We start from the raw sequence: 14,372 nt of genomic DNA, 5'->3' as shown, positions 1-14,372 counted from the left end.
GAAAAGATAATCATCGAATGTGTCGTACTCAGAGACAGTGCACTCGTCCTGATGGTTCCGATTTTTCTCACAGCAACTTTCTCCAGCCGGAGAAGGTTTGAAAAGATACGCATCAAACTCATCGTACTTTGAAACTTTTGGTACTTTGAAATGTGATAGTGGCTCACGTTCTTTCTCTCTTTTTTTGAGTATGCAGAATCTTTTGGCAACTAGTTCCCTTATTTTGCACTTGGTCATGAAATAATCTTCAAGGTACACTTAAATTAAAGTTTTATGTAACTAAAGAGTTCAACTGCCATTCTTATGTTGGCCCTTGTACTTGCATTATAAATCTTTTTAATAGTTAAATATTAAGTTTAGATTGACAATGGTATATTAAAACCATTAATTTAAATAGGGTTTTTCATCATTCTATCAAGCTTAAAATTTTGAATCATGACTTAAAAATATCTTAAAAGTAAAATTAAATGTAACTTACAGGCATTTGTTGCTGCTGTTGTTGTAAAATGTGACAAGAAATGTTGCCTGCTTGGAGAAGAGCTACGAAGAAATAATTTTGGTTTAATAATTTTATAACTGTTACCACAGAGGAGGGCTGAGTTGGCATTTAGAAAACTACAATGACGGAGGAACTCTGACTGACTACAGAAGGAGGCTGAATGTTAGAACTACAGACACGGCAGAATGTTTTGGGCATTATAGAACTGATTTACCCCAACCACTGTTACACATGGGATTAGTGTTGACATTTAAAATGAAGCTTACTGAAAATTTCAAAATAAAAGCCTCAATATTCCTCTGAGGTTTTCTCTCAGGCAGTGCAATAATATTACAAGATCATTCTTGTAAGTCATACTTTGTTTAGGTCAATGAGCAACATTCCACTGTTACATTTTTATCAGGAAAATTAAAATATTTCTGCAGTGTTTTTTGCTGAGCTTATCAAAATAGCAGAGTTACTCAAGTGTCTTATGTGTTTATAATTTGTTGTCGCCTCAGCAACAGCGACTAAAGAACTTCTAGTTTTACAAATAAAACCTTAACTGAGCACTGAATATGAGATGAGTCACAAATGTCTGGTTAGCTTGAATGTCGACATAATTAATTTATTTTTTCATCTTGTGAAAATTAAAGCTCGAAATACATTATGTTCTCAGTGGACCTTGAAATAAAAGAAATCTACTGTTTAAACAATCAATTTATTGTTTTTATTATATAAAACAAACTGACAATTTTATTGTGCGTTCACAAAGAATTAAGATTTAGGTAAAATAATATTTTATAAAGAGCAAGTTATGAATCAGTGGTATTTACAGTTTCTTGGAAAGTTATTAAAACACAAGACATTCATTAATTATGATGAAGTGTTTAAAAATAATTTTAAGCATGCAATTAACTATTATAGCAAGCTCATCATTTATTGTCTTGAAGGTAATGTCTCAGGTCCCTGAGTGGGGGTGCATGATGGGAGGGGACGCATCACCACCCGCTATCTATGACATTAAGAATTAGAAGTACAAGTGGGCTAGCCATGACTGAAATCATTGTCATAGTATCATACTGGTGTGATAGGAACTTCTAGAGAATCATATTTCCTTAGATGTTTTTTTTTTTGCTGGAAATTTTTGAGTTTCTTAAATTTCCAATTTTGTAACAAAACCATTGCAAAAATAATGTCCTGCATTTGCGTAGCTACCTATTAAGTCCGAGGACTCCAAACACTACAATCAGCAATTCACCCATTTATACACTGTTAGCGATAAGCTACATTGCAGCCACAGCTGCCCAGGAGCAGACTGGCAGAAGCGAGGCTGATATTTAATTGCTGCCAACATATCCTCTGAGAAGGATGAAGTGTGAATGAATGAGACGGCCGGAGCGGGAACCGGCAACCTACCTCCTGATCCACCATTACACAATACAGAAATAAGAGCACAAAACCAGAAAAAGTTGACTTTTTAAGACACACCAAAACTGATGTGCATTGTCTCTTCATACTGGTAAGAGCTCAAAAAATCTCTACACAATTGGCATGTGTTGGTAGGAAGTGTGGAGGCAGAAAAGAGGACAGCACAGTCTGTAATCGTGTGTACTCCCTGTGGGGCCGAGAGGCAGACATTCCAGTAAAAAAAATAAAAAAAATCTAATTTAGTTAGTGGATTTATTCCGTTCAGGCTCCAACAGGTCTCTTTGATTTTTCCTGCGATGCCTTTGCTTCACAGAAGCTGACACAAAAGGAAGTATTTGCACTTTAAAAATCTCACTGACCATAATCAGCACAGACATGGGACTTTCACCTGCTGAATCTCTGTGTGCCAGCTTGAGTCAGTGTTTTACATGGAAAAGTGTTGACGTTCGCTGTGACAGCAGTGCTGCAGCAGGGGAGATGACAGATCAAATTACATCTCAGTGCCATGGTGACAATTCACTAACCTTTGCTGACAGACACAAAAAGAAAACAGCTGAACTGGATTTCAAACACACACATTTATGATTCATACATATATTCAGCTTACAAATATGGTGCAATATTTGACATTCATCAAAATTCTCAGCTTCAGGCACTATTTGGATTTTTCCAGTGCAAAATGGAAAGGTTATGCTTTTAAGTAATTAGTAGTTTGTCCATTTAGTTGAAGAATGAATAGCAGCTTGATCAACTAGATACAGAATGTGTCTTAAAAGCTTTCTTTCTTTCCACGTTATATATCAAATACAGCAGACTCAATAATCACACACAATTTTTCATTTAACACACAACGTTAAATGAAAAATATTATCCTTCTCAGTGTTCATAAGTAAAATACTACAACTAATTAAAGCCTGGGTAATGTCCAGTTTTAATGCTGTGAGCCTTCCTAAAATATACCGGAGGATTCAGCGTTACTACCTCTCTATAGACTTGTAATGCTGCTAAAGAACTGTATGTACTCTAGGGCATTTCAAGGTTTTCTGGTTAACTTAAATTTTATTTTGTTAGTTCAACAATATAAATATCATACCACAAAGTAATCTAAGCAAAAAAAAAAGAGAAGAAGACCAATTGATTTTATTTATGTAGTGGGTGTAAAATATTGAATAAAATATTGTGCTACATGACTGGCTTTATTTTCACTCTTACATTTAACTTTATGACACGCAAAATTACAAGTGGGTAGCCCACATTGTCTCCAAGTGTATTCTGGATAAAATTTGTCACCAGCCGTCCACCAACGTCATCATCAGTCACTTGGCAACAGATGGCAAACTAGGCAGAGCATTTTTAAAGACTAAGTTAACGTGAGTGGAGCTTCATGGCGCGGCAAGGCAAAAAGAATGGAAAAAAGAGAGAGCAAGGACAAGCCAAAAACTGGATGCATATTTTGTTCATCGTCTTGGAGATGAACCAGACTTTTTTTGTTGGTAGTGATTCCGGGCCCCCAAAACTGCAGACACAGCCAGGAAACATGAGCTTTATTATTTGTATATAAAGGGCCCGGTCATTAGTCCTGACCCCAGCCCAACGCTGACTTGTTCAGCTAGTGGTTACTACAATCACTCCACTAAACGCAAAGCGTCATTGTGACTTTGTTTTTACACCTCTGGCAGCAAATCTGCACCAGTTTTTAATCGAAATTATTTAAAGGAAAACCACTGATATTTAAAACAGCCTACTGCACAATTATTCTAAAACACTGCACTTTACCTTTTACATATTTTTGCCTTATTGTTTTATTTTTGCAGGATATAAATATCCAGGAATAAACAGCACGGAACGAAATATAACAGGTAAGAGGTGTTTGGTTTTAAAAATAGGTTTCTGACTCTAATTGTGCAGGTGGGATATTTGTGACTCTGCTGCAAATGTTCAAATCCAGCTGCAACCTGTGGCTATCAGTAAACCCAGAGGATTGATTGCAGATATCACACGACAACAATCATTTAACTGTTTCCATGGGAATGCAATGTGATGCATAGAGAATTTTTTTTTCACTTACTGCTATCCCCATCTATTTACCATTTTGCCTTGTTGATCTAATGTGAAACTGAAAAATCTCTGCCACCTTCAAGTCTACAAACTTTCGAATCTGTTGTCTGGTAGATAGTTTGAAGACCGTCTGTTCTGAAAAGTGTAGAAAGATTTAGCAAAAAAATAAAGAAATAAAATAAAGGATCAGAATTTGAAACATAAATAAAGAGGGTGTAATCAAGGATTAAAGAGGTAAAAAAAATAAAAGTCTAATCATTTGCTACGATTTATAAGTAGACTTTTGTTTCTCCTGTCAAAAACACTGTTTACCCCAATAACCAGGCTCTCAGTAAACTGAACACATAATTATAGTTTAATCTGAGCAAAGACATGTGGGAATTAATGTGACAGAAGTCAAGCAGGTAAAACACTTTTCTATAACAGCATCAGTCCTAGTTATCTCCATCATTCAGGCTTAAACTGGATGCAAGACAAAGTCAGTACTGCCCTTAATTAGGAGACAATTTCAGTTTGCATGAAAATGTGTGTGATGAACCTTGGCACCGACATAAACACCCCCTAATCTGAGGCTGATTAGAATAGATCTGCAATGGAAGGCTGGGACAGACAGACGGCCGGATGGACGGAGGGACAGACAGATATTTACAACAAATTCAGTAACACCACCTCCCCACCTCCCTGCTCAAGATAAAGGAAGCCTGTAAAAATAACAATCCATCCTTTCGGCGCTGCTTTCTTTTAGATTGCATTTCTCCACCACAATCCCTCCATCCATCTGCTGAAATCCCATTTTCATGACAAACAATAAGACACACACACTCACTCCATCACCAATTCCTGCAGCTGTCACATAATGGGGGGTTGCGGGGGCTTGAGATGCGAGAGGGAGAAAATAACACAAGTAAAGGGAAGGATGACAGGGGAGGGGAAAGAAAAGGAAAACACTGAGAATCACCAATGAATTTGAAGAACCAAAAGGAGCTTTACTGGATGGCGAGTGAGTCACAATGGTGAGTTTTTGGTCCTCAAAGTAACTTGGAAAAAGATAAATCTTCTTCAGTCATCCCTTTGTACCCCGATTTCCTACACCGTCCTGAATAATCTACATGCTATGTTCAAAGCACTCACTAAATCACATGCAGAGACAAAAGACAGATACAGAACTGATTAACTGACCTACTTATTTCTCTAACTAGATGAAAGTCGGCCATGGATGCTCTGTACTTACCAGCCTTCTCTGTGTTATGTGATGGTTTGCTGAACTCCTGACCAGGTAAGCAAGGGCACTGTCCATCACATTTAACTGAGATCGTCTTCCCAGACAAGCAACTTTGAAACTCCAATTTGCACTGGAAGGACAACAAAATAGTAAACATTTCTATTAATCTCAGAAGATTAAAGCAACCTTGTGTTTTAAAGACATCTGACTCAGCTACCGAACAAAAATGATGGGAGATTATAAAAAATAATGTGACAGGAAAAATCTGGCTTTCCAAACACTTTCCAAGGGAATGTTTCCTGCCGGATCCAGGGAACATTCAGTTAACTTCTGTCCTACATCACTTTTTAACCACTTGTGTGGCAGCTTTTTGTACAATTAACAAGATTAGGGTACATATAAATAACAATATCAATATTTGGAGCAATAAGGCTTCCAAACCAGAGAGGTTACTTGTGCTATTAAATGGCAGTATTTGCCATGTCTGTAAACATGGCCGTGATAAATATAGAAAAGTTCTTTTAATGCAAATGTAATTCTACTTGCTTCGAAATTTTCAAACTCTAGCCTTGCAAGCTAAATATTAATTTTAATTTTCTATTAAAAACAAAATGGAAATGGCAAAAATCTGGGATAAATAGATAATTTATTGAACTTTTTAGCATGTGAATATTTCATAATCCATCAGCATGTGAGAAGTTCCAAAAATCAATTTTAAGAAAACAGGCAAGAAGAAAATATATAAATGAATCTTTGAATGATTAGAATAAAATTCTGACACTGATAAAAATAAATGCAGTAAATTCTGGAGAGCTCCTACCAGGGAAAATTATTCATTACTACTCAACAAATCTGACTGCAAGATAGCAAACACTTGTGTTGAACTTTTGGAGTTGTGCTGATTACGGGGAATATTTGCTACATCAGGGAAAGTCATTTATCTTCGATGAACAGATGTGTCTATTAGTCAGCCATGTAGACACACCCGCAGACACAGAGATGCCCAGTGACATTTTATAATTTATTGCAGTACAAATCTAATGCAAAGAAAAAGGAAAAGATGGAGCACTTCTGAATGTAATTTAACAGTACAAATCTTATTTCAGGTAAGCGGAGGGAAAGAAATTGTTTGGACATGTTGAAGAAAAAAAAAATCCAATTACAAGACCATTGCAAAAGGAATAATGAAAAATGAAATGAGTTATGTAAATTCTGTTTGCAAGATGATGACGAGGAGATCTGTAAGTGTGAGTCCATGACTGTGCATGAACCTCCATGCACATATCACGGCTTGGCGTTATCCTGCGAGCGCTCTCATTTCCCAATGTTCTAATTTTAGAGCCATCTTTTCCTCCCTGCCACCTCTTTGATATCACTGCTAATGTTGCTTAATGAAATTTGTTGACAAAGGAGCCGTGCTTTATTCTGCTTCCAACATATTGAATTAGCTATCGGAAAAGGAAGACTGAGAAGCAGTGAGAAAGTCCTGGAAATGGATGACCTCTTCTAATCACTGTCAGCACACAGACAAGCCCCATGAATCTTTATGTTTGTCTTTCTCCACAGGTTAATGTGGTTTTGATGAAAGAGTATTTTAACACCTAATGTGGTTGGAAAGAAAACGAGAAAGAGAGAGAAGGGAAAAAAAACGAAGGGGATAGGAGAAAAGATGATTTAGGAGGAGGGAAGTAATGGATTTAACTGAAGCCTCTCAGGAGATAAGAGCACCGTCCTCTTAATAGGATATAGAGTGTGCGGTTGTGACAAAGGATGCATGTAATGTAATAATAAAACATGAATAAGCTTGAGACCAGCAGCTCAATGGTGAACAGAGTTTAAGTTGGACCACAGGGACTCATCACTCCACCAGCCAGCTGAACCCTCCACCTGAAATTGCCGCAGAGAGCAGAGGGATTTCCCAGACCTCCTGCCTTTGTTGCTTCTCTTGTTTCTCCTTTAGCACTTCTCCTCCTCCTACTGAACACACTCTTGACTCGCAGACAGACAGGTCATTAAGGAGGTGTACTTCCTGCCTCTTTTCAAACACACAGGCTTAGTCATTCTCTGGTGGTTTATACTTCTAGGATGACGAATGTGAAAAGGAAGTCAACTGGCATAAAAAAAAAAAAAGGCAAAGCCAGGGTGAAGGGGAGACATGAGTGGTGTGGATAGGTCATCCAGCCTCCATGATGTCACGTGTGTTCCAGTTTCTCAAAGAAGTCATATCAATGGCTTACTAAAGCAGACATTAATTACAATTAGGATTACGTTTGCTACAGTTTGAATATGCTCATCTATGTGAAGTAGGTGCACTTTTAAAACAAAGTGTTGCAAAGTCTATTTAAACCTGTACAGAGACTGAGAGAAATAGACACAGTGGTAAATAGCTAGGATGAAAATCTGTACCAGCCACAGATAAACATAAACCCCAAATGAAATCAAGAGTTGACAAAGGACATCTAAAATCCAAACCTCTGATATGGAGGAGGGAATGAACACTACACTGCATGCGTAATAAATAATAAACTAGGATCGGATCTAGAATGAGGAAGAAGCAGAAGCAAGAGAAAGGAAGAGGTTGTGCATCAGCATAAATCACAATGCTATTGAAAGAGTAATTTATGTGCAATGCCAAGCAAAAATGATCTTTGTAGGCAGTTGCATTTAACTGCGGTACAATGCAAATATTTGTAGAAAATCACTTGTTATTATGTTTATTTATTTAGATGCCTGGTGTTTGAGAAACAGGTTTTATTGCACATTTAGCACCTCCTAAAATCTGGAAAAAGAAAAATAAGGACTCTACTGCCATGTAATATAATCTTTGAAAAAGGGGAAAGAAATGTCAACAAAAATATAACTCATCATCTCTTTCACTGAAGAGTTCCTGATCTTGTTGCAAAGTTAACAAATCCATAAATCTTTTTTTAAAGTGATTTTTATAATTTTTTTATATTCAGCTTATACATTTTTACAATATTGCATCGATCTAAATCCAGATGTCCTGAAACATTGTTCATCATTTGAAGCAAATGAACAATTTGAAGCAGATGACTGTATGAATAAAACTACTGACGTGTAAAATGATGAAGAAGCAAAATGTACTGCACAATGCTCTGTCCTGAATCAATTGTGAGATATTTGTTCTTATTTGTGGATGCTTTGAGATTATTTATGGAAACTCAAAGCCTTTGCTGCATCAATAAATCATAATTGCTATTTGCTTTGTGAAATAGATGCTGACAATAGGGGCAACAACTGAAAGTCTTCTTAGAGGAACAGAAAAATGATACCATGTCTGTGTTTTAAAACAAATGGGGTGGTTTATCCTTCAACTCTATTAAGCATTTAGGCAAAGTCTGTGATTAAAACAACATGAATAACTGAGTAAAACTGAGACTAACACCACTCTGACACTTTTCAAGCTCAAGCATGACTTTGATTTAGCTGTGTACAGCACTTCAGTGAAGTCTGATACTGCTCACTTGTATGGCTTCACTCCTTCCATCCAAATGACTGAATACAAGGACAATACGGAGACGTAAAAGCTGATGTCAATAAGAATTTACAGAGTGTTACTTCAAGGACAAAGCTTCTCTTTTATCTATAATCTTTATATTCGGTATTGGCTATCAGTCTTCACACTTATTCTGATCTTCCTCCTTTCACTGACTTCCTGACTCATCACAAAGGTTAATCTTTGACATTTTTCCTGGATCATGAAATTGTGTGCCTGTTATGTTGTTGGCACAAGATCATGAGCTTTGATTTACTACTTGGAAATAAGAGTCAGGCAGTTTTACGAACTGTCCAAATATGACTTCTAGCAGATGAAAAGACTTTTGACAAATTGTCTTTGTCCTCAGTTACGGCATTTACCAGACTCAAAGAGATTTTCTGTTAAAGCCAACATAGTATGGAGAGATCTTAGACAAATGACACTGAACAAAAACAGGAATTAGATTTTGAAGCGGGAAAAGAGAAGGAGGTGGAAACAAGATGTTACAGGAACATCTGATTGCATATACTTATCAGTAGCTTGATGGATTTTATGTAATTGATTTGTGAAGAAATAGAACAAGAAAAAAATTGAGGATAAAGTTCAACAAAAAATCTGAATCCCAAACTCACTTTAGATGAATAGGTGTGTCCATCAGAGCCACATAAAGGAGATGCCTGGGATGCTGAGCAGAGTCTACATTTCCCAGGAGGTCCAGGTTCAACCCCAGGCCTGTGGCCCACGCTGCCTTTCCTGGCTTTCACACTGCGGAGGAGAGAAACAGAAAAAGTATTTTAGAAGTTAATGAGTCTGAAAGTTTTTTATTTCATAAAGGTTACCAGAATGTACATGAAACCATAGGACAAAAATATTACCATGCTAAATGCCAGGCACTTCAGAAAGGATACATTAAATATATATATGTGTGTGTGTGTGTGTGTATGAATATAATTTTACAGCCATTTAAAGTTTTCAAACAGAATCACTTCTCTACAGAGGAGAAAGTGTCTCTGGCTGTCAGGGTCAGATGAAGCAGATCCTGATTGGTCCAAGGAGACCTCTTCAACACCCACTATAATTATGTTTGATTCAAATCTGGTCGCAATTTTCTATTTAAGTGCTCTACTGAACAGCCTGGTGCTTGATCCATTGAGCAGGGCTGCAATGAGAGCCAAACAAACTTTTTCACAGAGTTGTAAAAAGTGAAGATTAACCACTGCAGCAGGTGACGATGGCTCAGTAATAGGACTATTGTTCTGAATAATCTCTGAACATCTGGTATAAGTTAATGACATGCATCCATGTTTGGTAGATATTTGTGAGAATATGCTGAAAAACTGAGATAAATAATGTACACTGCTCAGTCTAAGTACTTTGTAATCCTTGAACTTATTTATGTATTTTCTCAAGTAACAATGAAAAAACACAATGTGCTTTATGTAAATGTAAAGTACAAGAAAGAGAAAACATGGTTTTACTTTTTCTCTGATTCATCTACTGTATCTGTTTCATTTCTATTCTTACCACTTCGCGTGTCCCTGCAGATGAAAAGCATCCCCACAGCCTGATGCTGCCACCACCATGTTTCAGAGGCATGTGCAATATTGGTTATAAACCACATGTAAGGTTTTGCATGTTGGCCAGAAAGTTAAATATTTGTCTTATTTCCATTGACCCCTACGTGACTTGTAGAAAACTGCAAATTTGGCTTCTTGTGGCTTCTTTGACTTACGTGGAGTGCAAGACTAACAGTTGTCCCATCGTTAGGTTCTTCCACCTGAGCTGTGGATCTCTGTAGTTCCTCAAGAGTTGACTCAGGTTTTTTTAGCTTCTTCCGTGATTGCTCAGAATCAATAAGTTCAGTTGGATGGTCATGTCCTGGTAGGTTTGCAATGATCCTATACTCTGTTTTCACATGATGGATTGAACAGAGCTCTGTGGGCTGTTCAAAGCTTAGGATATGGATTAATAATCTCATTCTACTTTAAACTTCTCTACAATTTTATTCCTACCCCACCTGGTGTGTTCCTTGGTCTGATGCCATTTGTTCAATAATGTTTTCTATGGGAAGCATTTGAGCCCTTCACAGAACATCTGTGAACTCTAAAGGCAACTAGTTTGACCTTTTGCTTTTTTTAGCAAACACCTTAATAGAAGCACATTACACTTATACATCTTTTATTTGTACAAACAAATGTTGAAAACTGTGTGCAATTTTATATGTTGATGCGTCATGTTAAATGTACAGTTTGTATTTGTTATGTAATGACATAAGGAAATACTGGAAGACAGGAATTCTTTTGCAAGACACTAAAAACAGCATTAGAGTCCATGATTTAATTCTTTGAACTTCCTGGTTGTTAAACCACACCTTGCTGATAATGTTATATTAATTTTCTATTTCTGTTGCAAAAATACTGTAAGCAAATCTGCCTTTTATGTTTGTGTTGACAGCTCCTTAGAAAAGACAAAAATTAATCCGTGTGCGGATTTGGGTAGAATTACAAAAGTAGGCAGTGTATGTATGAATGCCTTCAAGCAGTGAATAACATCTAAATAAACATTACACCCGCCACCAGGGTGCAAACCCTCTGCGTTGCACAATATCTCTGCAAATATTTGCAGAAACCAAGTTCAGATTTGTCTTCTGGGAGGACAATAAATATGTGTTATGCTAATTACTACAACTAATTTATCTCATGGAAAAAAAAAATATATATATTTATACATCAAGCTTCAGTGAGTGATACTATTGGGAAAACACCAATTGCAGATGAATAATCTAACATATTAACCGGCAAATAGGACTTGTAATGAATGTAGCAGAAAGGAAAGGAGTAAGACCAAGATTCTAGGGAGCTAATGACTTGGGAAAATCAATTACATTCAATACAGAGAGGGAGAGAAAAAAAAAATAAAAATATGCTCCAATTTCTTTTTTGAGAAAATGCTTGTTGAACTGAGAAATTGAAAATCCTTAAAAATTAACAATGGTTGAAAACGCAAACAAATTGGGTGGTGATGGAGCAAACAGATAGTGTGATTAAAATTAATTGGCGCTGTAAGAAGAATATGTATGCACGCATCCGTCAGTGGAATGCATGTGACTCTCAAAAGATTTCAGCACAAAACATTGCTATGTTTCACACTTTTGTGAAAAGACTGTGACCCAGATGTGTTTAGGATAATGAGCTTCAACTTTTTGCAATACTTCTGAGCAATTTGTTTAACTCCAACTTTTTAAGAATATGATACATCTTCTTTACTAAATTTGCCTTACTGCTACACAAACATTAAATAAAATATAATAAAGTCTTGCAAAAATTACAAAGTATGCATAGTTTCTGTGTTTGTCACCCTATAGAGCTACTTGCCCAGCCATTCTCTGTTTAACTATTTTTCTTTCCAAGAAAGAAAAATCCGGTCCACTAATGGAGCTGCAGGCACAATAAACTCTAAGCCATAAAAAACGGGTCCTAGGCCAAGTTTTTGTTTTTTTGTGTGTTGCTTTCTGTCTGAGATGGAAAATCCCCAGTCAGTCACAAAATATGGACCCTCACACTATGCCTATTCCAGCAGAACGAGTCTCATGTTGGTAAATTGGCATCACTCTTTTGAACCATCGTCACAAGCTCGCTCAGTGTGTGGGATTGCTGCATAGTCAGCTTGATGATATGGCCACTGTTGGCATGTGCTTTCTAAGGAGAAGAGATTGCTGCAAAATCAATGACTGTGGGGAACTGACCGAGCTTCTTTGCATAGATATCAACTAAATTTACATTCAGACTGGACTGTGTGTCACTGAATCTATTATTGCTACAGAGTTTAATTTCATTGGGATGAATTTGATTATTTGATTTTATGTATAGTGCATTTCTGTGATTCTTAAACAATTGCTCCTGATATGAATTAGAACCTTGCAAATTGACAAAAAATTATGATATCTTTTGTGAATTGAGCCCATGAATATGAGCTGAACTGAGATACATACAGGAAAAGAATTTTATAATAGGCTTTCAAAAACCAGAACCTGTGAAGGTTCTAGTTGCTTTAGTGCTGCAGCCACATATGGGACTGACATGATCAATTTAATACTATTCCAGTTTCAAATAAAAAACAAAATTAAAGATAAATAAATATATGAATGTTTGCATTTAATCCCAAAATAGAATACAGATGATTTTGTTCCTAGCAGTGGTTGTATTGAATGAACTGATTAGAGAGACAAACTCGAATGAATGTTATTTATTGCAGCCTCCAAATTTTATACAATATGTGTGAGGCAGCCATATTGGATTTGATAAGAAACCTTTAGCTTCCCTTGCCAAAATGTTGACCCAATTTTCAACCTTCGGGCTATAATAAAGTCATTAGAAAACAAAAACAGAACATCAAGTGAAAGTAATTATTATTGTAAATTATATTCAGAAATGTTTATTCTAAAAACACTGGAAAGAAAAAAAAGCTACACAAAGCTTTACTGTTCATCAAATGAACATCTAAACATCCAGTGTTCAGTGTTTGTAGATAAAACAATTTTTATCATTTGCAGCTAAATGTTCTTAGTATTTTTTTATACTGCTTTATATTCAAAATGTAGTCCGACCGACTCTTACCTGTGTGAAGGTTGCTTGTTATTAGTGCAGATGGCGGTCTGGAAGTCATGGCTGATGCACACTTTGTGAGGAGGACAGCGAACTCTCAAACACGGATCCTTGGTTGCATCAGGGCCTAACAAGGAACAGCAGGGACAAACTGAATCTCTGAGCTGCAAAAGTAAGCTTGCAAAAAAACGCAGACCAGGAGGATCAGCACATTGTGGTTCTGAAGTTAAAAGTTGATGCAGCGAAACATCAAGCTGTTCTCCTGATTTTACAGCTCGCAGACTCTAACCTTCGAATAACTGAAGCAGGCAGAAAAATAATGAGTCAGAGAGAATAGCAAAGAAAAACGGTGAAAGGTATGAGGTAAACGCTCTGCTTTCTGTGTTGTGAGCTGCTTAATGAGGGCTATTTTCTCAGAGCATTAATCTCATTCTGCAAATCAATCTCTAGTGTGACATAAAAGCCATAGCAGACAAGAACGACTGGGTGTTAAAGATAGCTGACAAAAAATTAAAACAACTCACTGACTCTGAGAATTAAAACAACTCACTGACTCTGAGAATTGCGTCCAACAGCAAAAAAATCCCATACTTTTATTTGACTAAACATAGATAAAATAAGGTAAAGGAGATGAAAAACAACAAGAGTAAAAGAAAAAAACCAAAAGAAAGTACCCCAACATTTGCAGGTGAAATGACCACTGCTGATCACAGTGATTTTATCAGAAATGTTTAACAGACATGTGTTACAGAAGTACAAAGGCCTGAACAAAATGTCAATGCTGATAAAATTAGATCAAAGACAAAGTGAGTTTTAAACTGTCCAGGGAAGGCAATCTGAAATGGCTCAATTATATAAAATGCCCAAGTTAAATGAGACCGAGTACAGAGTTTAAAGATCAAAGACCTGCGTTATGTACGAGTCATTACCATCTGGCTCCTAACATCAAGGAATGATACCTGCCTTGACTCCATTAGGGACCTAATGGGTTGTGTTTGAGCTGCTGCTGGTGTCGGATGTGAACATCACCTGGTTTCCACCCTGATCAAACAACCTGCTTATGTTTATTAGAGGCAGACT

General features: G+C 36.7%; 1 protein-coding gene across 1 annotated transcript in view; it reads right to left on the bottom strand.

Annotated features, from left to right (window-relative positions):
• spock1 (SPARC/osteonectin, cwcv and kazal like domains proteoglycan 1) overlaps positions 1–14,372 on the bottom strand; it is a 118,746-nt gene that overhangs the window by 15,624 nt on the left and 88,750 nt on the right. Inside the window, exons 6-8 of the mRNA XM_005795283.3 lie at positions 13,305–13,419; positions 9,321–9,453; positions 5,199–5,319 (exon numbers count right to left, since the gene is read on the bottom strand). Of these exons, the coding sequence (XP_005795340.1) occupies positions 5,199–5,319; positions 9,321–9,453; positions 13,305–13,419 (369 nt within the window). The remainder of the gene's footprint in view (positions 1–5,198; positions 5,320–9,320; positions 9,454–13,304; positions 13,420–14,372) is intronic.

This window comes from Xiphophorus maculatus, chromosome 23, assembly GCF_002775205.1.
Source record: "Xiphophorus maculatus strain JP 163 A chromosome 23, X_maculatus-5.0-male, whole genome shotgun sequence".
NCBI classification, from domain to species: domain Eukaryota; kingdom Metazoa; phylum Chordata; class Actinopteri; order Cyprinodontiformes; family Poeciliidae; genus Xiphophorus; species Xiphophorus maculatus.
This window is presented reverse-complemented; position numbering and strand designations above follow the sequence as displayed.